Here is a 17,579-nt window from a genome sequence, read left to right on the forward strand (position 1 = left end):
ACAGCCAGATGGTTATCACTGCACTAACTAAAAAAACAATGCAAACTGTACGACCCCCCTCGGAATTATGTATTCAAAATGAGTCAAGTCTTTTGATTTATTTAAATACAAAGAAGATTCAATTTAGGCATCCCAAATAACCAAATTCAAATTTCAGAGTTCAAATTTCATATACAATTCTATTCTGACACAAAGCTTGTTCTAAATCTGCACTTTGAAGAAAGACCTTGACCCTACCTTTAATATAATGTCCCCTTCCTGCAGCTTCCCATCTCTGCAGGCCAGTCCTGTGCTAGTCATCTCTTTGATGAAGAGCTGACTGCCAAGACGAAGGCCATACTCTGGGGGAAAAAAATTGTTAATAAAATAAATCATCTTTGTATAATAACACATAAACCATCTATACAGCCTAGCTGTCGTAGTTGGTTAAAAACACAATACCTGTAAGCGGTTCATCAGTTTTTTACCTTCGTTGGGCCGGTTCTTCAGCAGCATGACATTCATTGGTTTCTCCAGTGGCTCCATGTCCCAGGCGGGGCGGGCCAGAGGGACGGGCATGGCAGCAGGTGACGGCGAACGCGCCAGACGGTCCCGGCTCCCACTCCTCTTCATCGGCGGCACCTCGAACTTCCTGGGGATGTGTTCGCGTCCACGCTCCAAGCTGTGCTCGCGTCCGCGGCCTTGCGCCGGGCTGTGACTTTCGCGGCCGTGGCGCAGCTCTGGGCTGTTGGTGCGGTCCAGCGTTCGCTCGCTGCGGTAGCGTCGGTCTGGGCTGACCTGCCGGTCGAGGGCGCGCTCGCTGCGGTAGCGCCGATCGGGACTGTGGCCTCTGTCCAGGGCGCGCTCGCTGCGGTACCTTCGTTCCGGGCTGTGGTCGCCCTTGTAGGGGCGATCCGGGCTGTGTTCTCTGTCCAAAGTGCGACCTCGGCTGCCGTCCCTCCTGTACTGCCGGTCCGGGCTCAGGTCTCTCTCTGTGCTCCTGCCCCGTTCCTGCCGGTCGTAGTCCCGGTCGTAGTCCCGCTCGTAGTCACGCTCGCGTGTTTGGTAGCCAGAATCCATGTAGCCTCCCCCGCTTCGCTCCCTCTCCAGGCTGTGGTCCCGCCCGCCTCCACTCCGGCCGCTGTACACGCTGCGGCGGTCCTGCTCGTAGTTGTAATCTTCATTGTAGTCGTTGTTAAAGACCCTGTCATCAGGTGACGGGGGCCGGTTCAGCATATTTACTGGAACCTTCCTGGGTCTCTTGACTGTCTGTTTGTTTTTTACAAATAAAAACAAAAAGGTCAAAGGTCACTTTAGCACTACCTGAGAAGTTGAGGGTGGAGCAATAAGTGCGATTGTATTTCCTCAGCCAGTTTCAAACACACGTCCTGATTACATGGGGTCCAACTCACATCAACAATATTTACTAAGAAAAAACTCCACCCTGAAAAAACAAACCAAAAGCTGTACTTACAATTTTTGCCACTTTGCCACACTTCCTGAGGGTTTGGACAGCGAAGGAGTGGGTGGCCCCCTCCATGGGGATGGCGTTCACCTGTATCACGCGGTCATTCTCACTGAACACAAACACATTGATATGAGATCATGTTACATGCAAAGAAAACTGGAATTGTGGGTGTTCTCAGGGTGCTAAATGTGGACGACTATTGCAAAAATAAAAGACACAAGTTGTATAGCTACATTTCACATTTTATCCTGAAGTGACTTTGTTTCTGTTCAGAAAGTTGTCCTCCCACTAAGTCATATAACGTGAATGCTACAAGTTAGAAAATAAATCCTTTGGGCTATTAAAATATGCCGGACAGCTTAGTCTAGTCACTCATCCTTTTTGTTGTCAGTTGTCACATAAAAGCAAATATGAATGTTATACTAATGAATTAACTGATTAAATAAGTCTTGGGTTTGTTTTTTGTTGTGGATGAAGTCACTCATAATGGACGTCTAACTTCATACATACTTAAAATTGAAAGTTCTGGACGACAATGGATACAATTGGCCAGACAGGAATGTCTGTTTTGGGCAAATCCTGTTAAATTAAGAAAACCCTGGACAGATAAAGGCGCGTTATCACAAAGATACAAAAAGAAATCTTTAAATCTGATATTGATGGTGCCAAGCATATTTTAAACTGCTGTAAACTGCTTTACAGTCTGGAGATTTCCTCTTAGGATCATGAGCAACAAGCGTACGCACAACAAAAAGCCATCAGCAGGTCCTCCCTGCAGGACGTCGGACACCACAATGGACGTCTCTCCACTTTCGTCATTCGGGTTGTCTCGCCCCCCTGACACTGCGATGCCAAAGCCCATCTTCGGATCCTGAGAACAAAACCAAAAACATTAATGCAAATCTCCATATATTCTGTGTCACAGTGAGTGAGTGTGTGTGTGTGTGTGTGTGTGTGTGTGTGTGTGAGCGAGAGAGAGAGAGAGAGTGGGGTGGGGGTCCTGTAATCCCCGTGGTGTGTCAGCTCAGTGTATTATCATGGCTGTATGTATATTGTACACGGGGAATAAAGGGATTTTGACTGCGATTGCGATTACAGTTGTGCACTCTGGAGTCTTGCACGACTCCTGCGCGACCACGTCGTGTGCGATGAACAACGACGCTCATCCTCGGCTTCATAATTAAAAAAAAGACTCTTGTGGAAACGTATTTGAGCTAACAATGATTCCACCTGCCACTGCTCCAGTTTGCCCAGATGAGATTAGGTCAGAGATTGCGTGACCCTGCCTCTTTATCCCCTCCCTTCCATCTGTATTTAAAAAAAGAAAAGAAAAAGCCTCGTACAATTCACCACCGTGTGTAGCAGATGGGCTTGGATGCAGGAAATGGGAAACCTACATGAGGCAAAAATGAAAGCAGAGGAGAATACGTCTCTTTACCTCCGATATAATCAGAATCTGATCCAAAAAAAAGGAAGAAAAAATGACTTTCGCTTACCAAAATTTATGGCGAATCATATACTTTGGTTTTTTTTTTTTGCCGAAGGCCAGAGTCTTCTCTACGCAATAAAAATAATGTACTTCCAACCAAAGTGAAAGTAGGAAAATCATTACACTGGTATTAAAAGTTTTTTATTTTTTTATGACAGAAAATACTGTAAAGCCAAGGAAGTGTTATGTTGTTGTTCCCACCAGCAGTTCATGCCAGAGGTGACGGGACTTAATGGGAAACCGGTTGTAAATGAGTGCATGTGTGTACTGGGATGTCTGTGGTGCCTTATCAATAAAGCCAGCGAGAGAGTGACTCACCTACGGTCACTCCCTGTTACTGTACACCATTCAGTTTCTGTGTACGATATATAGCGTGATGATTCTGTGATACTGCCAATAAACATACCAATGTTTAATGATTTGTGGATATTCTGTGCCACTTTGTCAGTATCCTCTTTGTTAGTATTGTTTTTTACTTTGTAAAGCAATCTAATACAGTACTCATTAACAAAATTAATTCATCTGTTTGTACAGTGTTTGTATTTTCTCTTCTTTTCTTTTTATAACGTTAAAGTGCAGATGAAAATCACCGTTTCCAATTAATAGTGCTGCAAGGAGAACATTTTTGCAGGCCAACCGCGGAAGTTAACGTGGCATCGGTTCCCTCTACAAAAAGCCAACAGGAATTTCACATTCGATTTTTAATTATTGCAAAAAATAAGCTCAGTGGCTAAATGGTTATGACACTTACACATTAGCTAATGTTAGGCTGTAAATGAACTCCCTGCATCCCATTTCCCTTCTTGAAACACGGAGCTCGTCTCGCTTAAGCATGCTTTGTGGGTCATCCCCATTTATAGCTATATAACCAATAAGTGGTAAACACTGTGTAGCATTGGCCAAAAGAGCAGATGAATAGTATGTTGCATACACATTACATAATTAATATCATTTTTTAAGTTTCTTCAAGCCTTGCATGTTTTTCTCCCTTTCGACAAGGTGAGAGATGTTCTGTGGGACGCGGGCAGCAGAGGCAACAACTCAGCTATCAAATGGTGGAAGAGAATAAAAAGTAGATGTACAGAGCAGAGAGTGACAGCTGGCTGTGCGGTAGGGTCGAGAGTTGGGGGGGGGATTCAAAGGCCTCCGGCAGACCTTTCTGCACTAAATCTGCTTTTCTGGCTCCAGTGAACCACAGGAGACAATGAGCTCATCATGATGATTACCTAAAGCTCAACTGGTTCGCCCGGCTCACAGTCGTACACCTGGTCAACATTAACAGGGGTCTGGGACCTGATTCACTTAACTGGTGGCGAGATGAGGCACAGATGTCACACACACACCCACACACCTCCCATCCAGAAGTGTCAGTAGTAGTGTTAGTTTTTCCCTACCCATGGAGCTCAGGAGTTCATCTGACAGAAAACCTAATTTTTCAAAATTAAATATATTTCTTTTCATGATTCAGTTCTCTCCGGCTCTTCTTCAGAGGTCGGGGGGAGTGTCTCTTACGTTCATTTAAACGCCTGCTCTGTGAAGCAGTGGGCAAAACGGACTGTTTATGGCTGAAAATGTGAATACTATGAATGACGGATGCTGTGGTGTGTTTTGGGGCAGATGGACTCACCCTCTGCAGAGTCACGGTGTACTGCTCCCACACGGTCTCCTCCATCACCGGGTTCTGTGGAGAGAAAGTAAAGATTACCGCGGGTCGTTTTCATTTCACTGGCCAGATTAATAATATATTACGTGCTGGAACAACAAAGCTAGTTCACAGTAGCCCAATGCTGTCGTTACGCAACCAGGAGCCCCCTGAAGAACAATGACACGTTTCTGCTTCAAAGCAAGTTGGACGGAGAAACTTCTGTATCACGTTGATTCAATATTGATGAGAACGCCGTACATCAGTTCAGGGTGAAAGTACTGATGGTGGCTCCAGGAAGCCACCATCAGGTTACATAAATCAACCATAAGATACACACCGGCTAAACTTCTAGTCATTCAACTCAGCAAGGCTGCAAGTAACAGTTACTTTCCTTTTATCATCAATTTATATGACAATTTTTGTCTCATTAATTGTCAGGTCTAACGAGAAATACTACAGCCCAAACCCATGTCTAGAAATTGGTTTTGTTGTCTGACCCGGTAAAAAAAGAAGGTATCAAATCATATAAAAAAAGAGAAAAACAACGATTTCTTTGCATTTAAGAGCTGAAACCAGTATTGTGTTTTTTAAACTTTACATAATTAATGATCAGTTTCCTGATAAGCGACGAATAATGAAAAAGCAAGGAACCAATCAGTCCATCCATCACAGTCATTGCGAACTCCAAACCAACTTGTGTCAAAACTACTCCATCATGAACAAGTTGAAGTAAACAAATTAAAAAACAAAAGAACACACTCAACTTCTCTACAAAACTCAGACGCTACCTTCTCAAAGTCATTTTGGTCCAAAATGATCATTTTAGACACTTGATGGCACTTTTTCTGCAATTCTGGATCCCTCGTTTCAGAAGTCAAAACACGACTCAACCTATTTCTGACACACTGAGGACAATTAAAAAAAGAAAAACACCCGACACCATCCTTTTCAGGACCGGTCGGGTCCAGCTGCCCACAGACCTGCACATATCTGTAGCAGAATCACACTCACGAGTCCCTGAAGGATACGTATGGTCTCGACCGCGTGGGCCCATTTCCTGTGCAGGCTGAGGACGGTCTTCATCGTCGGCGCTCTCCGTCTCTTCCTATCTGCGTCTCTCCCTGTTCACCGCCAGCGGTGCTCTGGCAGACTGATGTGCGCCACAACCTCCTCCATGGTCACAGCTGCTCTACCAGCCCTCTTCCTGAATTTGCCCGCCCGCCCGCCCGCCCTTGACGTAAGAGGGATTCTGCTGGCCTACATTCAGCACAAATCCCACCGTCGGCAGACAGTGTAAACATACAGACACACCAACTCCTGCGGTGATCAAACGCCCGAGTGTTCATCCGCAAACACAATGGGAAAAATACATTTTGGGTTTGATGTCTGCTCAGACTCAAAGATAAATCAGACACGCTTCAAAGTTTGAGAGATGATTCGCACACCTCAGCGAAGACAATCAAACACTTAACTAGTTAGTGATGGCACACTGGTTGGGATATAAAAATAGTTTTTAGTAACTAAAAAGGGAAATCGGTGTGCCGTTGACATCTCGGGTCCGAGTTTAGTGAAACGGGGGCACAACTGGGGCCAGCAGCTCACCAATTATAACCCAGTTTTGATCTGCTGGCCTACAAGGAAAAACCAGCAGCAGACAGGACTGTCTGTGTGAATAAAAACAAAAAACAACAACAGGACAAACACTACATAGAAAAAGAACAGAAGAGAGGATCTTTGTTTTGGCACTGCACTTTGAAATGTCGATTATGAACGATGAAGGGATGGTCGACAATAGTTTTTTTCTACGCTGATAAGGCGGCGATATTAACTCACTATCAGAACTGTCATTAAAACCAATTTCTAGAACAGTACTGTGCATTTAGAGAGGTTTCTGGAGGAGCTGCATGTTCGCCCGCTAAGCTCTGTTTGTCAGCACGAGTGAATTTTTAATCACTAATTACAATCCAGTTTGATGTCTCCTTTTTTTTTTGGTTTAATGGATCTGCAACTGTGGTAGAGGAAACATTAACATCAGAAAGTCTGACAAAATGAAGCAGCCAACGTGCTTTTGGGTTGAGCCAAACATATTTTAAGCAGAGTCTTCATCCACTATGGAATAGGATTGTGATGGCCTGCTGGAGAAGTCGTAGCCCCCTCAGCGTTGGCCGTTACATAACAAGACACAAACATATTTCCGGGAAGGGAGGGTTGAAATACTGGGTCATCCTCGCAGGCCGTGACAAATTATTTAGAGAAGGAGAGGGCGACTCTTTTTAAATTAACAGAAACGTGTGGGTAGAATTTACAAAACAATATAGTGCATTGAAATAAGAGTTTTTGCCACAGTACAAGTACTTAGTAGATTAAATGTTATGGATTATTTATTCATCATTAGGGTTAGCCTAAATTGGCCATATATATATATATATATATAAAATTAGATATTTTGCTTAAAAAATAATTACTCATATGACTTGGAAGTATTTATTTAAAAATGTTCAAAACTACTTTTAGTACCAAGACCAAGGCACCTAGAAACACCATGACCTGACACATTTTGTGAAATTGTACAGTAAACATGTTGACATTTTTTGGAAATGTTACTGCACTGAATTCAAAATAAAGGTATGACCAACCAAGAAAAGCTTTCCGTTTTCCTTTTGGAAATCTTTGAATCTGCCAGCCTCAGTACGCAGAGTATGCCAATATAAGATGTTTAGCTTAAGCCAAACAGAAAAATGTGATGCAACATACACATATACTGCTGTTTAGTAAATATTGGCTGGAAATCAGTGCGTGTCAATACGTTTACTCTGTGTCTCTTCAACTCCCAACAATCCTTCAAGAGACTAAAGGTCTCAATGTGGCTGATAACAGAAAGGTTGAGCACGTCCGCCCTCTACTGGACACAGAGCCGCATTACACCGGGAGGCACGAGAGAGAACAACACGACGAGGGCACAATAACTCACACAATGTGACCAATTACGGGAGAGGTGGACACATCAGACACGGTTATTGGGTCAGAACAACGGGTTAAACCGGGTGTATTAACTTTGCACGTGTTTCTGCTAACTTAACTAAAGTTAAACTACTAGCTGATAACTAACTTAGCTTAACGTCATAGCAGGTGCAGCGGGATGCAACGGGCAGCCATGGAGAGTCTCAGATAACTGCCGTGATTTCTCCTCAAAAACATGTAACTAGGTTATATCGGTGCTATTGTCTATCAACGTGTGTGATGTTTGGATACTTTGAATTGTTTGCTCTGCAAGTACTCACGGTGAAATACTGCGTTGCGTATCTGCTGAGCGAGAGCAGCCCCCCTCCGTTTACTGGCATCACGCACTTTGAACTGCCCGGGACCGGCGCTTCAGATCCAAACTAGACTATTCAGACCTCTCCAGTCCGATGGAGACCAACGTGTTAAAGAAACCTCAGAGTTTTAAGTCAAAAAAGTGGTAACGCTTCGTCTACTTTAATTTAAATATCGCACTTTATCCAATTCAAACATTCAGCGCAAAAACTAGCGCCGGTGTCTCCCGTCCTGGCTCGATTAAGATCAAACCAAAAATGAGCATCGCGGGGGGGTTACATGTAAAAGTAACTGTGATAGATGACAGCAAACTAAAACGACCTGTCGTAACATCAAACTCGCTTGATATTAAGGAGAGTACGTATTTGGTTTTGAGTAATAACGAACCGTTGATCGCATTATAGAAACATGTGTAGCGGGGACTTGCACGTTAAATGCCACTGAAATGGATCCGTCCAAAACTCCCATTGATTTTTAGGGAGCCTGCTGTGAGGCTCCCAGACAGAGAGCACACAAACAGATTTAATACGGCACACAGCGGAACACAATTCAGAGAAGGACATGCAATTAAAAAGAATTATGTGAGCAGGTAGAGGGAATGAATGTGAAATGTACAAAACACTTTGTATAGCCTTTACTTACAGGGACTGCTTTACAGAGGCAAAACCAGGTTGGGTTTCATCTTGTTGTGCTGCTGAGCGTTGTCTATTTTATACAATGTGTTTTACTCCTAGGCAACCTGTACCACCAATTACAGGGCAAAACAAGCAGTTTCAAATGGATCCCTTTCTCGTAATTCCCCCCACGTCTGCAGCCAAGACAAGACAAAAATGCATTGCTGTGTAGAAAATACACTACATGGCCGATAGTGAGGTATAACAATGATTCAGTGAAGTTCTTCCAAACCAAACTGAGAAAACCCATTTCTTTATATAGAGCTGCCTTTGTGCACCGGGGGAACTAAAAGGAACAGGAAGGGGCCTTCAACAAACTGCTGCAACAAAAGTTTAAAAAAACAAACTATTATTATTTAATTATCACTGTACGCGTTAGGATTAACGTTTACTACTGGAACCATGAAAAATCACCCCAGAAGTACACAAATATATGTAGATGTTATAGAACTATGTGAAATAATTGTAAAGGCTCTTATACATGAGCTGTCTAACAATAACCTATTGGTGTGTGGTGTGGTGTGTGTGTGTGTGTGTGTTTCTCCATTCACGCCTGCCCTCATCTAGTATTTTATCAACACAAATCACAGATAAGAACGCAAGCTGCCCCTGAAAATGTCCAAAATCCCTGATGCCATGTACAATTGAACCGTGTGCTCTTATTATCCACTATTTTAACAAATGACAGGAGCTTTTATGCTTGCCAAAAAAAACCCAGTTTACTTCAGAGTAGCAACACCTTAGGAATGGTGCAATGACATTAGCATTTCAGATAAATTCCAGTTCATCGTGTCAAATCACCATATTTCATCAGCAGAAATATGCGAAATGGGCCTTAAAATAGGCCATCCAAATGCAAAACAGCTTCATCGGCCTGAATAATTTGTGTGTCCAAGTCATTAAAACAATGAAGCTTCTGGGACATGACATGTCTCTCTGGCTAATCATCATCAGGAGGGGGGGGTCACGCATAGTTAAAGCATAGTTGTATTCAAAGAAGTCTGGGAAATGCGGACTCAGGAAAACTCACATCTTCTTATATTAGCGTGTCAGAAGAGAAGCAGCCTTGTTTGCAGCTTACAAAGTATTTTTGGATAAACAAAGAAACAAACTTAAACTTTAATTTCACCCAGTGATGTGATTATGAGAGTGTCACAAGATTAAAATTCATGACATTTCCATCAACAGAGAAACACACGATGGTCCAAGTGATGTGACGGCATACACATCACTACAGTGACACGGTCTCAAATGGGACATGAGGAAAAGCAAAGTCTTCATCACACTGCATGCAAACAGATATCATGAATAGAGCTGCCTCGTGCTCCCATGTGACTGGATTCAAAACTTAAATCTCCAAATAAGATTGTCAGACGTGTCGCTTCTCAACACTGAAACACACACAGCGAGGGGTCAGCAGGACCACACATGCGTCCACACCAAACCAGAGTCCGCCTCGCGCCGAAAACAAAAAGCATCAACACTAAACGCGATGTGGAAAACGTACCATCGTGATAGCCGAGTAGCTGCGTGAAGAGAGGCGGCGAAGGTACAAGTACTGGGCTTCTCTGGACCAGCGGAACTTGCGACTGGACTTGAGCAGGTCAGTGCCGGCCTGGTCAGAGCCAGGCTGGTCCCTACACACACACACACACACACACACACACACAGAGAGAGGAACACATGCGTGTTAAACTTTTTTTTGTTTAATAGTTTGTAGGATGTGAGCATTTCTCTGGCAGAGATAGTCTAATGAAAGACACTATTCAGTTGTATTATGGGAAATGGAGGATACATTGGTCTTGGAGAGCCACGCCCTCATTAGGGTATAGAGATCTAAATAACTCAGACAATGCTCCATTGATTTTGACCATTCGATTTTTTTAATGCGTCTCTTGTGAGTGATGCTCAATCAGTGGACTTTCCCTTTAAGTGTAGATGTGGGCATTTATGACAGTCACATGTGCACAATACACAATTATGTTGAGATACTTCAATTAGAGAAGTGAGAAACCAGTGGTCTTGCTCTTGTTCTCTGGGCACCGGAGAAACTGCATCAAATTTCATAACAATCTGTCCACTTTTTGTTGAGATATTTCAGAAAAAAGTGGAGCGACCAACTAGTAATGCAGAACTATCATCCGGATTCCAGGTTCTCAAATGTGCTTTTATTTGTTTTATGTAATTGTAAATTGTTTGTACTTGACCTTTGGAACTATTGAGTCAATCAAAACAAGAAATTTGAGGATGATTTTGTTCATATAATCTTTTACACATTTAACTAGTATTGGTAGATGAGACGATGTTCACATTGAAGATTACGAAAGTTAAAAACAGGAAATATAAACCAAAATATTTCAAAGAGCACAGGACCAGATAAAAAAAAAGAAAAGTTGAGCTATAAATAGAGAATAAAATGTTTTCCAGAACTAAGCCATCCATGTACGGCTCCGAGTAAAGCCAGAGGGGACCCGGCTCGCTCAGATACTACCGACAGTAATACTATAATCTGCAGCCTCACTACAAGAGGACTATCTCTGACCTGCTCACTAACGTGCCCCAACATGTGGAACATGAACAACTTTTGCTCTCAACTTCACGGCGGTGAGTCAGATGCAAGGTTTTCGGATGAATTTGGACCGTCTGACTGGATCCAGTCAGAGAGTAGAGACACTGTGCCTCTGCATGACTAAACATGCTGCCTGTTACACAGACCTGTAGATTCAGTGTCACATCTCCAGGAACAATGAGGAAATAAAAAAAAAGAGAGAAGGCAATTTAGACCCAGTGCTTAAAAACTCTGGATGCCACATGCTAAAACTCCAGAGTGTCCTTGTTCGTCTAAGATTGGGCAAAAATAATTCAAAGATAATGTTTTAACATCTTTCAGTGGAATCGAATCATGAAGACGGGACGATGGGCCGTACATGTAGTGACGCACAATTTGTGGATCTAAAATAAGCTGTTTAATAAATACTTTTAGGAGGAGTTTATTTGAAATGAATGGAGCCTTTCTATGCAATGTGAACATGTGGATTTATAAAAGATTAGGTTCAACTTTACTTTTCAATGCATACAGTAACAAACACAAGGCAGTTTAGCATCTAATTGGACATTAGTGAAAACAGTGCCTATAGAGATAAAGATGAATGAATGTAGTGTAGTAAGCATATAACTGTGACATATACTTTATCAACATAAAATAATCATCATCGAGTTGCACTGTTTACAATATGTCACCCGAGGAAGAGAGCTATGTGAATTCATTTGTCCAATCAGCACAGCCATCTAGCTACATTAATCCATAGCAGCGTTGTATCTGAACCCTGCACCTACAACCGAAAGATAATGGAGAATTATTTAATTTTGACTGAGTGCTTCTATTTTAACCGGCAACGCTTTCCCAGCCTTTATGGCTCGTTCAGCGGTCCAGAAAACCCACCGACCAATTACATGCGTTGCACATGACATCACGTGATGCTACGCATCAAATGTGTGTATTCCAATTAGCACACATTTACACACACACACACACACAGGAGAGACGGGGCGAAAGACCCAACAGGAGCCAGAAGAAGGAACAGTCTCTCATATGTTCAGAGACCATGGCGATTATTAAACGCACCAATGGGAAGCGCCATAAAGAGTCAAAGCACACATCTTTTGAGCAAACGTACCCACTCGCATCCAAAATGAAAGCACAGAAAAATAACTGGAAGAGCCCAATATGATCAGAATGCTGATATTAATTCACTGCCCAACAATGATGTTAACAGAGACGAGAATAAAGCTGAAACAAGTGGTTTTAATAACCTCAGATTGTCACGGCTTTCTCGGTTGACATCACTTCACCCTGAATTAACTGAATTCAAAGCTGCAGGACAAATTTAATTCAGTTTAATATTTATTTCTAAAATTAAGTACGTTATTTTAAAGGTTCACATTTTGCAAAAGCTTTCCGTAATGTAATTTAAAATTAAACTCAGCCTTTAATTTACTTGAAAGGGGATAAGATAAATATTGTTGAGATATTACTTTCTTTATTTGATTTTACAGTTTGTTGGCATTAATACAACTGCTATGCTACTAATATATTTGGTGATGGACCTTTGTTTGTTTGAGGACATTTTCTCTAACTGGACCTCGTTGAATTTTAATTGCAAACCCCTGATCCATAGGTTTGTTCTCGTAGATCCATTAGTCAATGAGATAATGTGAAGTTTGAAAAAAGAAGTCAGACAACAGTGAATACTACGAAGTCTGCGTCTTCAGGGTCGTTAATCGCAGCACAGGGAAACAACTTGACCCTAAAAAAATATGGTTGTCTCGCTCCAAGCAGTCAGGGCACCGATGTCATAACTCCTTGAAACCTTTATGCCCAAATGCATCATGTATTAGTCAGATATAATAGTAATAGCCAGATACAATAGTAATAGTCAGATATAATAATAATTGTCCATTTGTCTCGATCAAGTCAGACCACCCAAAAAAAGGGCTTTAAATACATGTTTTATTTACTCCTGGTAAAACAGTGCAATGCATATACTGTTGTTTTAATTTTTGATGGTTCTTTTGAGATGTCTCCATCTGAGAGTTCTGCCTCTGCCCCGGATTATGCTGAGGACCGGAGAGATTGCTTCTGGGATGACACATTAACGTTTATTACTCAGAGACTCAAAACCTGGTCACACAAAACCAAAACTATCTGCATCACGCACCACTTTTTGTTTTGTATTCTTCTAAAAATCCATCTGTTACTTCTCTGAACTATAGGCACTAAAAAGCCACCGATTATCAGGATTTTAGAATAAAAAGCTGAAGCGGTTGTTGCAATATGCAGTTCCCTACTATGCCTGCTAAAAGTGATCCAACTCACCCCTGGGGTCTCCACAGTTTCCTGCCAGGTGGCAGAAGCTCCCGTTTGTTCAGGGGCACAATCCCCATGGCCGCCTGCATGATAGTGATGAACTTCTTAAACTTCATCTTCTAAGTCTCCTTTGGCGGCGACGGCATCACACGCACCGCGCTGCTCCGGCTGCTGCTACGCTGCCGCCACCCATCTCCCTAACGAAGTGCAAGAGCACACTCGACGTCTCCCGGCGCGTTTGCTCCCCCACCACCCCTCTTCACGTCATCAACGCTACGAATTCGCCCTCTCCATGGCGACGAGCCACAGCTTCAGCACACGAGGATCCCCGCGGCGGAGCGACGTTCCCTTCCTGCCGACTCCGACAGATGTCCTTTTGGCTTTTCCCCCCCGAGCGAGGGAGGATAAAAGGAAAGCAAAAAATGACCACGTTCCAACCAGGCGGTGGGCCGGGCTGAGAGAGGATGACAGCGCGTCACTCTTACATCATTCTGGAGCTTCTCTGGACATTACACTAATGAAAACACAGCCTCTGCCACCATCACCACTGTTGCGACTGTTGCTGCTGCAGCAGCCACTGGAATAATTGTGGTACTAAGCCCTGACAGATCATGGATGCTCCCCGCCCCTCCGCCTATAATCCCCCATCCAGGCTTACTCTTCTCACCATTTACACCCAGACAGACCCATCTACTTCTCCCCTCCACCAGAGCTAACCCATTATGGGGGTTTATTAATGACACAACTACTACTAAACTCATTTAAGCTGTAATCAAGCTGCACTTCAAGATTTGAGAGTAAACAGGGACAGATTTGGGAGTGCAAAAAAAAGAGCCCTTTTTTTCTGGAGCGATTCCCCGCTTCTGTGCACGCCTCGTTTTGAAAATCTGCTCTCATTACTTTCTGCAGCTGCTTTGGTATATCCTGAATCAGGAATATAATCGTACAGCTCAGTTTCTGTTTTCCTTTTTGTCAACAAAATAAAACCCATCCCTTGGCTTTTCCCTTTCATAATGCAGTCACTTTGTGACTTAAGACCCGCAATGTGTTCGTCGGTCTCACAATTTCAGACCTGTCTGTGGTAATCAGGTTTTTCCTGAAGATGTAAAAAAACGTCTCAAATAAAATATAGTGCACTTGTATTTAAGTATGTAGGATTATATCAAAATATTTTTTGATATAGTTTGTGAACAACAATGCAGCTCTATGGCACAGAGGGAGAAGACATACCAGGTTGTTGGTTTTTCATGCACTTTATTGATGAAAAGAAAAATATAGAATATCACCAGACAATTTCAACCAATAAACACATAATCTGTCAGATCTTACAATTCTGTTGTTCTAACACCGACAGCCGTAGCGGCAACGCCTCCAAGACAGCCCTACAATGTTGGATCTGGTATCAGCGAGAGAGCAAGTTTATGCACTGATCCGATATCACGTGGACGACACTCGATAACAAAAGAGTTCTTTGGCGTTCATTCTCTGTATTTATCCGTTCATATTTTAGGGTTTAAGACCGAGTTTGTTGCAAACTCACACCAAATTGGTGGCACATTTCAGCACGAAGAAAAGCTGCCTAAAAAATGAATTGAAAGTAATTTTGGAAGAACGCCTACGGATCCTAAAAGGAACCACAGGCTCTTGCAAGCATTTTGTTTTTGAACTATGGTCGTTTTTCGGACCAAAGATAGCTCTGTGTGAAAAACGGCAGCTAAACACAAAGAAACAACAAGGTCCCTGGCTTCAATCAGAAACACAATGTCCCTGATTTCAATACAGCCAGGCACCTCCGTTTCATCTCAAGCTCCCCCATTCACTTTCATGTTCCGAGTGCCATCTAATAAAAAGAAAGGAAGAAAGAAAGCAATGAACTGCAGCCACCCAATTCATTTAAATGAGGCCACTGAAATGACAGACGCAAAGGGTTGCAGCAACAGCACACGTGGAGGGATAAAGTTGAACCCTTTTCAGTTTTCAGGTTGAATGCCACGAGCAACAGGACAGGGGAAGATGTCTTTAAAAGCTGATGGAGCACACTAGAACACAGCCGGATGTCACAAAGAGGAGGTCAGCCCGGGTCTAATCCCACCTCACTTGCATTCTCTAAAACCTTGATTTGTGTACCAATAAAACCAATAATATTAGTTTTGTCTGTAATACATTACGATAATACACCCCGCCCCACACACTCCACGATAAGGAGCGCCCCTTCTCCACTGCCACACAGATTAAATGTATAGCTCTTCATCCCCGAGTCCCGAGGCAGCCCCATGCCAGCCTCTTGATGAATTTCCAGCCAATGCAAACTCCGGACAGGATTTATATTCCAGCAGCTTGGATGTCTGGATTACGGCTCTGGGTGACCGTGCCATGAGAGCTGCTGCAGATTTGAAAGAGCAACAGAAATCCAACAGAGCACTCCGAGGGGGCGCAGAGAGGTTTTACAAAAATAACATGCTTCTATTATTAAAAATAGAAGTGGTGGGGAAACAACAGCACAAAAGGAAGGCGAAAAGGAGGGGAAAGTTCACCCTGTGTGTCGTGTTCGTCAGGAGGAGCCCAGATTAGGAGCCCCCCGAGGCCCCCCCCCCCCCCCCCCCTCCCCTCCATGTGGTCTGGAAGCACACAGTAGAACAAACCAATAAGCCGTGCAGAAATCACACCGACATACACAGGCGGTTTTATCATAATCCAACACCTTACAGTAATCTCACGGAGAACACTCGTCCAGCCCAAACTGCAGCCTGACAGACGAGGGCGAGTAAACAAAGATATATATATATATATATATCTTTGTTTACTCCAATCTTTGTGCTAAGATAAGCTAAGATAACTGTCGCCGTGCAGTAGCTTTATATTTACGGAACAGATGTAAGGGCGGTCTGTATTTTACTTAATGTTACGCGGTTCCCTTTTAATATTTTTTTTTGTTTCTGTTCTTAAAAGATTGGAACAAAACATGTCTAGAACAAAATAATAACAAATTGCACAAGTTTCAAAGAGCGTTGTTCTGAACCAAAAGAGAATTAGCATCAACACTGCAGCTCTTGGGAGATTTTTTAGCCTCCATTAGCTCATTTCCTCCCAACTGCACTCTACTTGCCAATACCTGCCCACCACCAAACTGAAAACGAAATCAGCAAGAAGCTAAAAAAAAAGAAAAAGTGAAGCATTAGATGTTGGGAGACAAACAAAGCTAAAAGGAGGAGTACATCATGGAATGCCGGATGTGGACAAAGGCAGATGTTCACGAAAAATATTCACCATAACTTTATGAAGGCGATATAATAATAAGTCTTCAATTGGCATTACGACCAGGGTTGCAAAATTCCGGGAATCTTCAAAGTTGGAAACTTTCCACGGGAATATACGGGAATTAACGGGAATAAACGGGACATTTTGGGGTAATTTAACTGCATCTACCTTGTCATAAGCAGACATTAATGCAAACATGTATAATACAACTTTTAAAAATGATATTTTTGACATTTTGTGAGTAGAACTTTATTCTTTCATCATTCATTTTTTTTTGTGTTTTTCCCTGAATCCTTTCAGGTCTAAATGCTTTCTTCCTGGACCTCATCAACGTCCTCCTCACTGCTGTAAAAAGTGAGTCTACTGTATACAAATTTGAAAAACATGTTGTTAAGCTTTTTTGGATTTGTTTTGGCTCTGCTGCGTTCTCATAACAGCAACTCTCCCACCAAGAACGCTGGCCTGCTCATTGGTAGCTATTTGCATAATATTTACATTGCAGATTTAATAGTGTACTTCAATTTAGTTTCAAAACTAAAATTCAGGCTGATATTTTTCCTCAGTCAGATCTAGTCAAACCAATTTTCTGAATGTGAACTGCATCAAACTTGCAGGTCAGGAGAGCAGCCCAATTCCTTTGTCACTGCATGTTTTCACTATTTTTTCATTCTTTTTCAACAGTGAGCAAATGTAGCTTGAGTTGTCTGGTCATCCTCATACTTTAAAATAAGCAGTTAGTTTTCTCTGGCCCTCAACACTTCCCAACGTATTGAAGTGGCGCTGTAGTACCAAGGCCCAATACCATTATGCAACGTCCATATGCAATGCATGCACGAGCCAGATGGAGGGACACATGCCACAAATCTGTGATGAGAGAGCCGAGA

The 17,579-nt window shown here is 42.7% G+C and overlaps 1 protein-coding gene across 3 annotated transcripts in view; it reads right to left on the reverse strand.

Annotated features, from left to right (window-relative positions):
• tjp2a (tight junction protein 2a (zona occludens 2)) overlaps nt 1-17,579 on the reverse strand; it is a 28,825-nt gene that overhangs the window by 9,796 nt on the left and 1,450 nt on the right. The window contains exons 2-7 of one of the 3 annotated variants that reach the window (XM_034547038.1): nt 10,078-10,207; nt 4,564-4,617; nt 2,194-2,318; nt 1,454-1,556; nt 468-1,248; nt 238-341 (exon numbers count right to left, since the gene is read on the reverse strand). In XM_034547038.1, the coding sequence (XP_034402929.1) occupies nt 238-341; nt 468-1,248; nt 1,454-1,556; nt 2,194-2,318; nt 4,564-4,617; nt 10,078-10,080 (1,170 nt within the window). In that variant the 5' untranslated portion in view covers nt 10,081-10,207. Of the gene's footprint in view, nt 1-237; nt 342-467; nt 1,249-1,453; nt 1,557-2,193; nt 2,319-4,563; nt 4,618-7,862; nt 8,122-10,077; nt 10,208-17,579 lie in introns of those variants that run through there. The other 2 variants (XM_034547037.1, XM_034547039.1) reach the window with 2 other exon arrangements.

Source organism: Cyclopterus lumpus, chromosome 12 (assembly GCF_009769545.1).
Source record: "Cyclopterus lumpus isolate fCycLum1 chromosome 12, fCycLum1.pri, whole genome shotgun sequence".
Classification (NCBI taxonomy): Eukaryota; Metazoa; Chordata; class Actinopteri; order Perciformes; family Cyclopteridae; genus Cyclopterus; species Cyclopterus lumpus.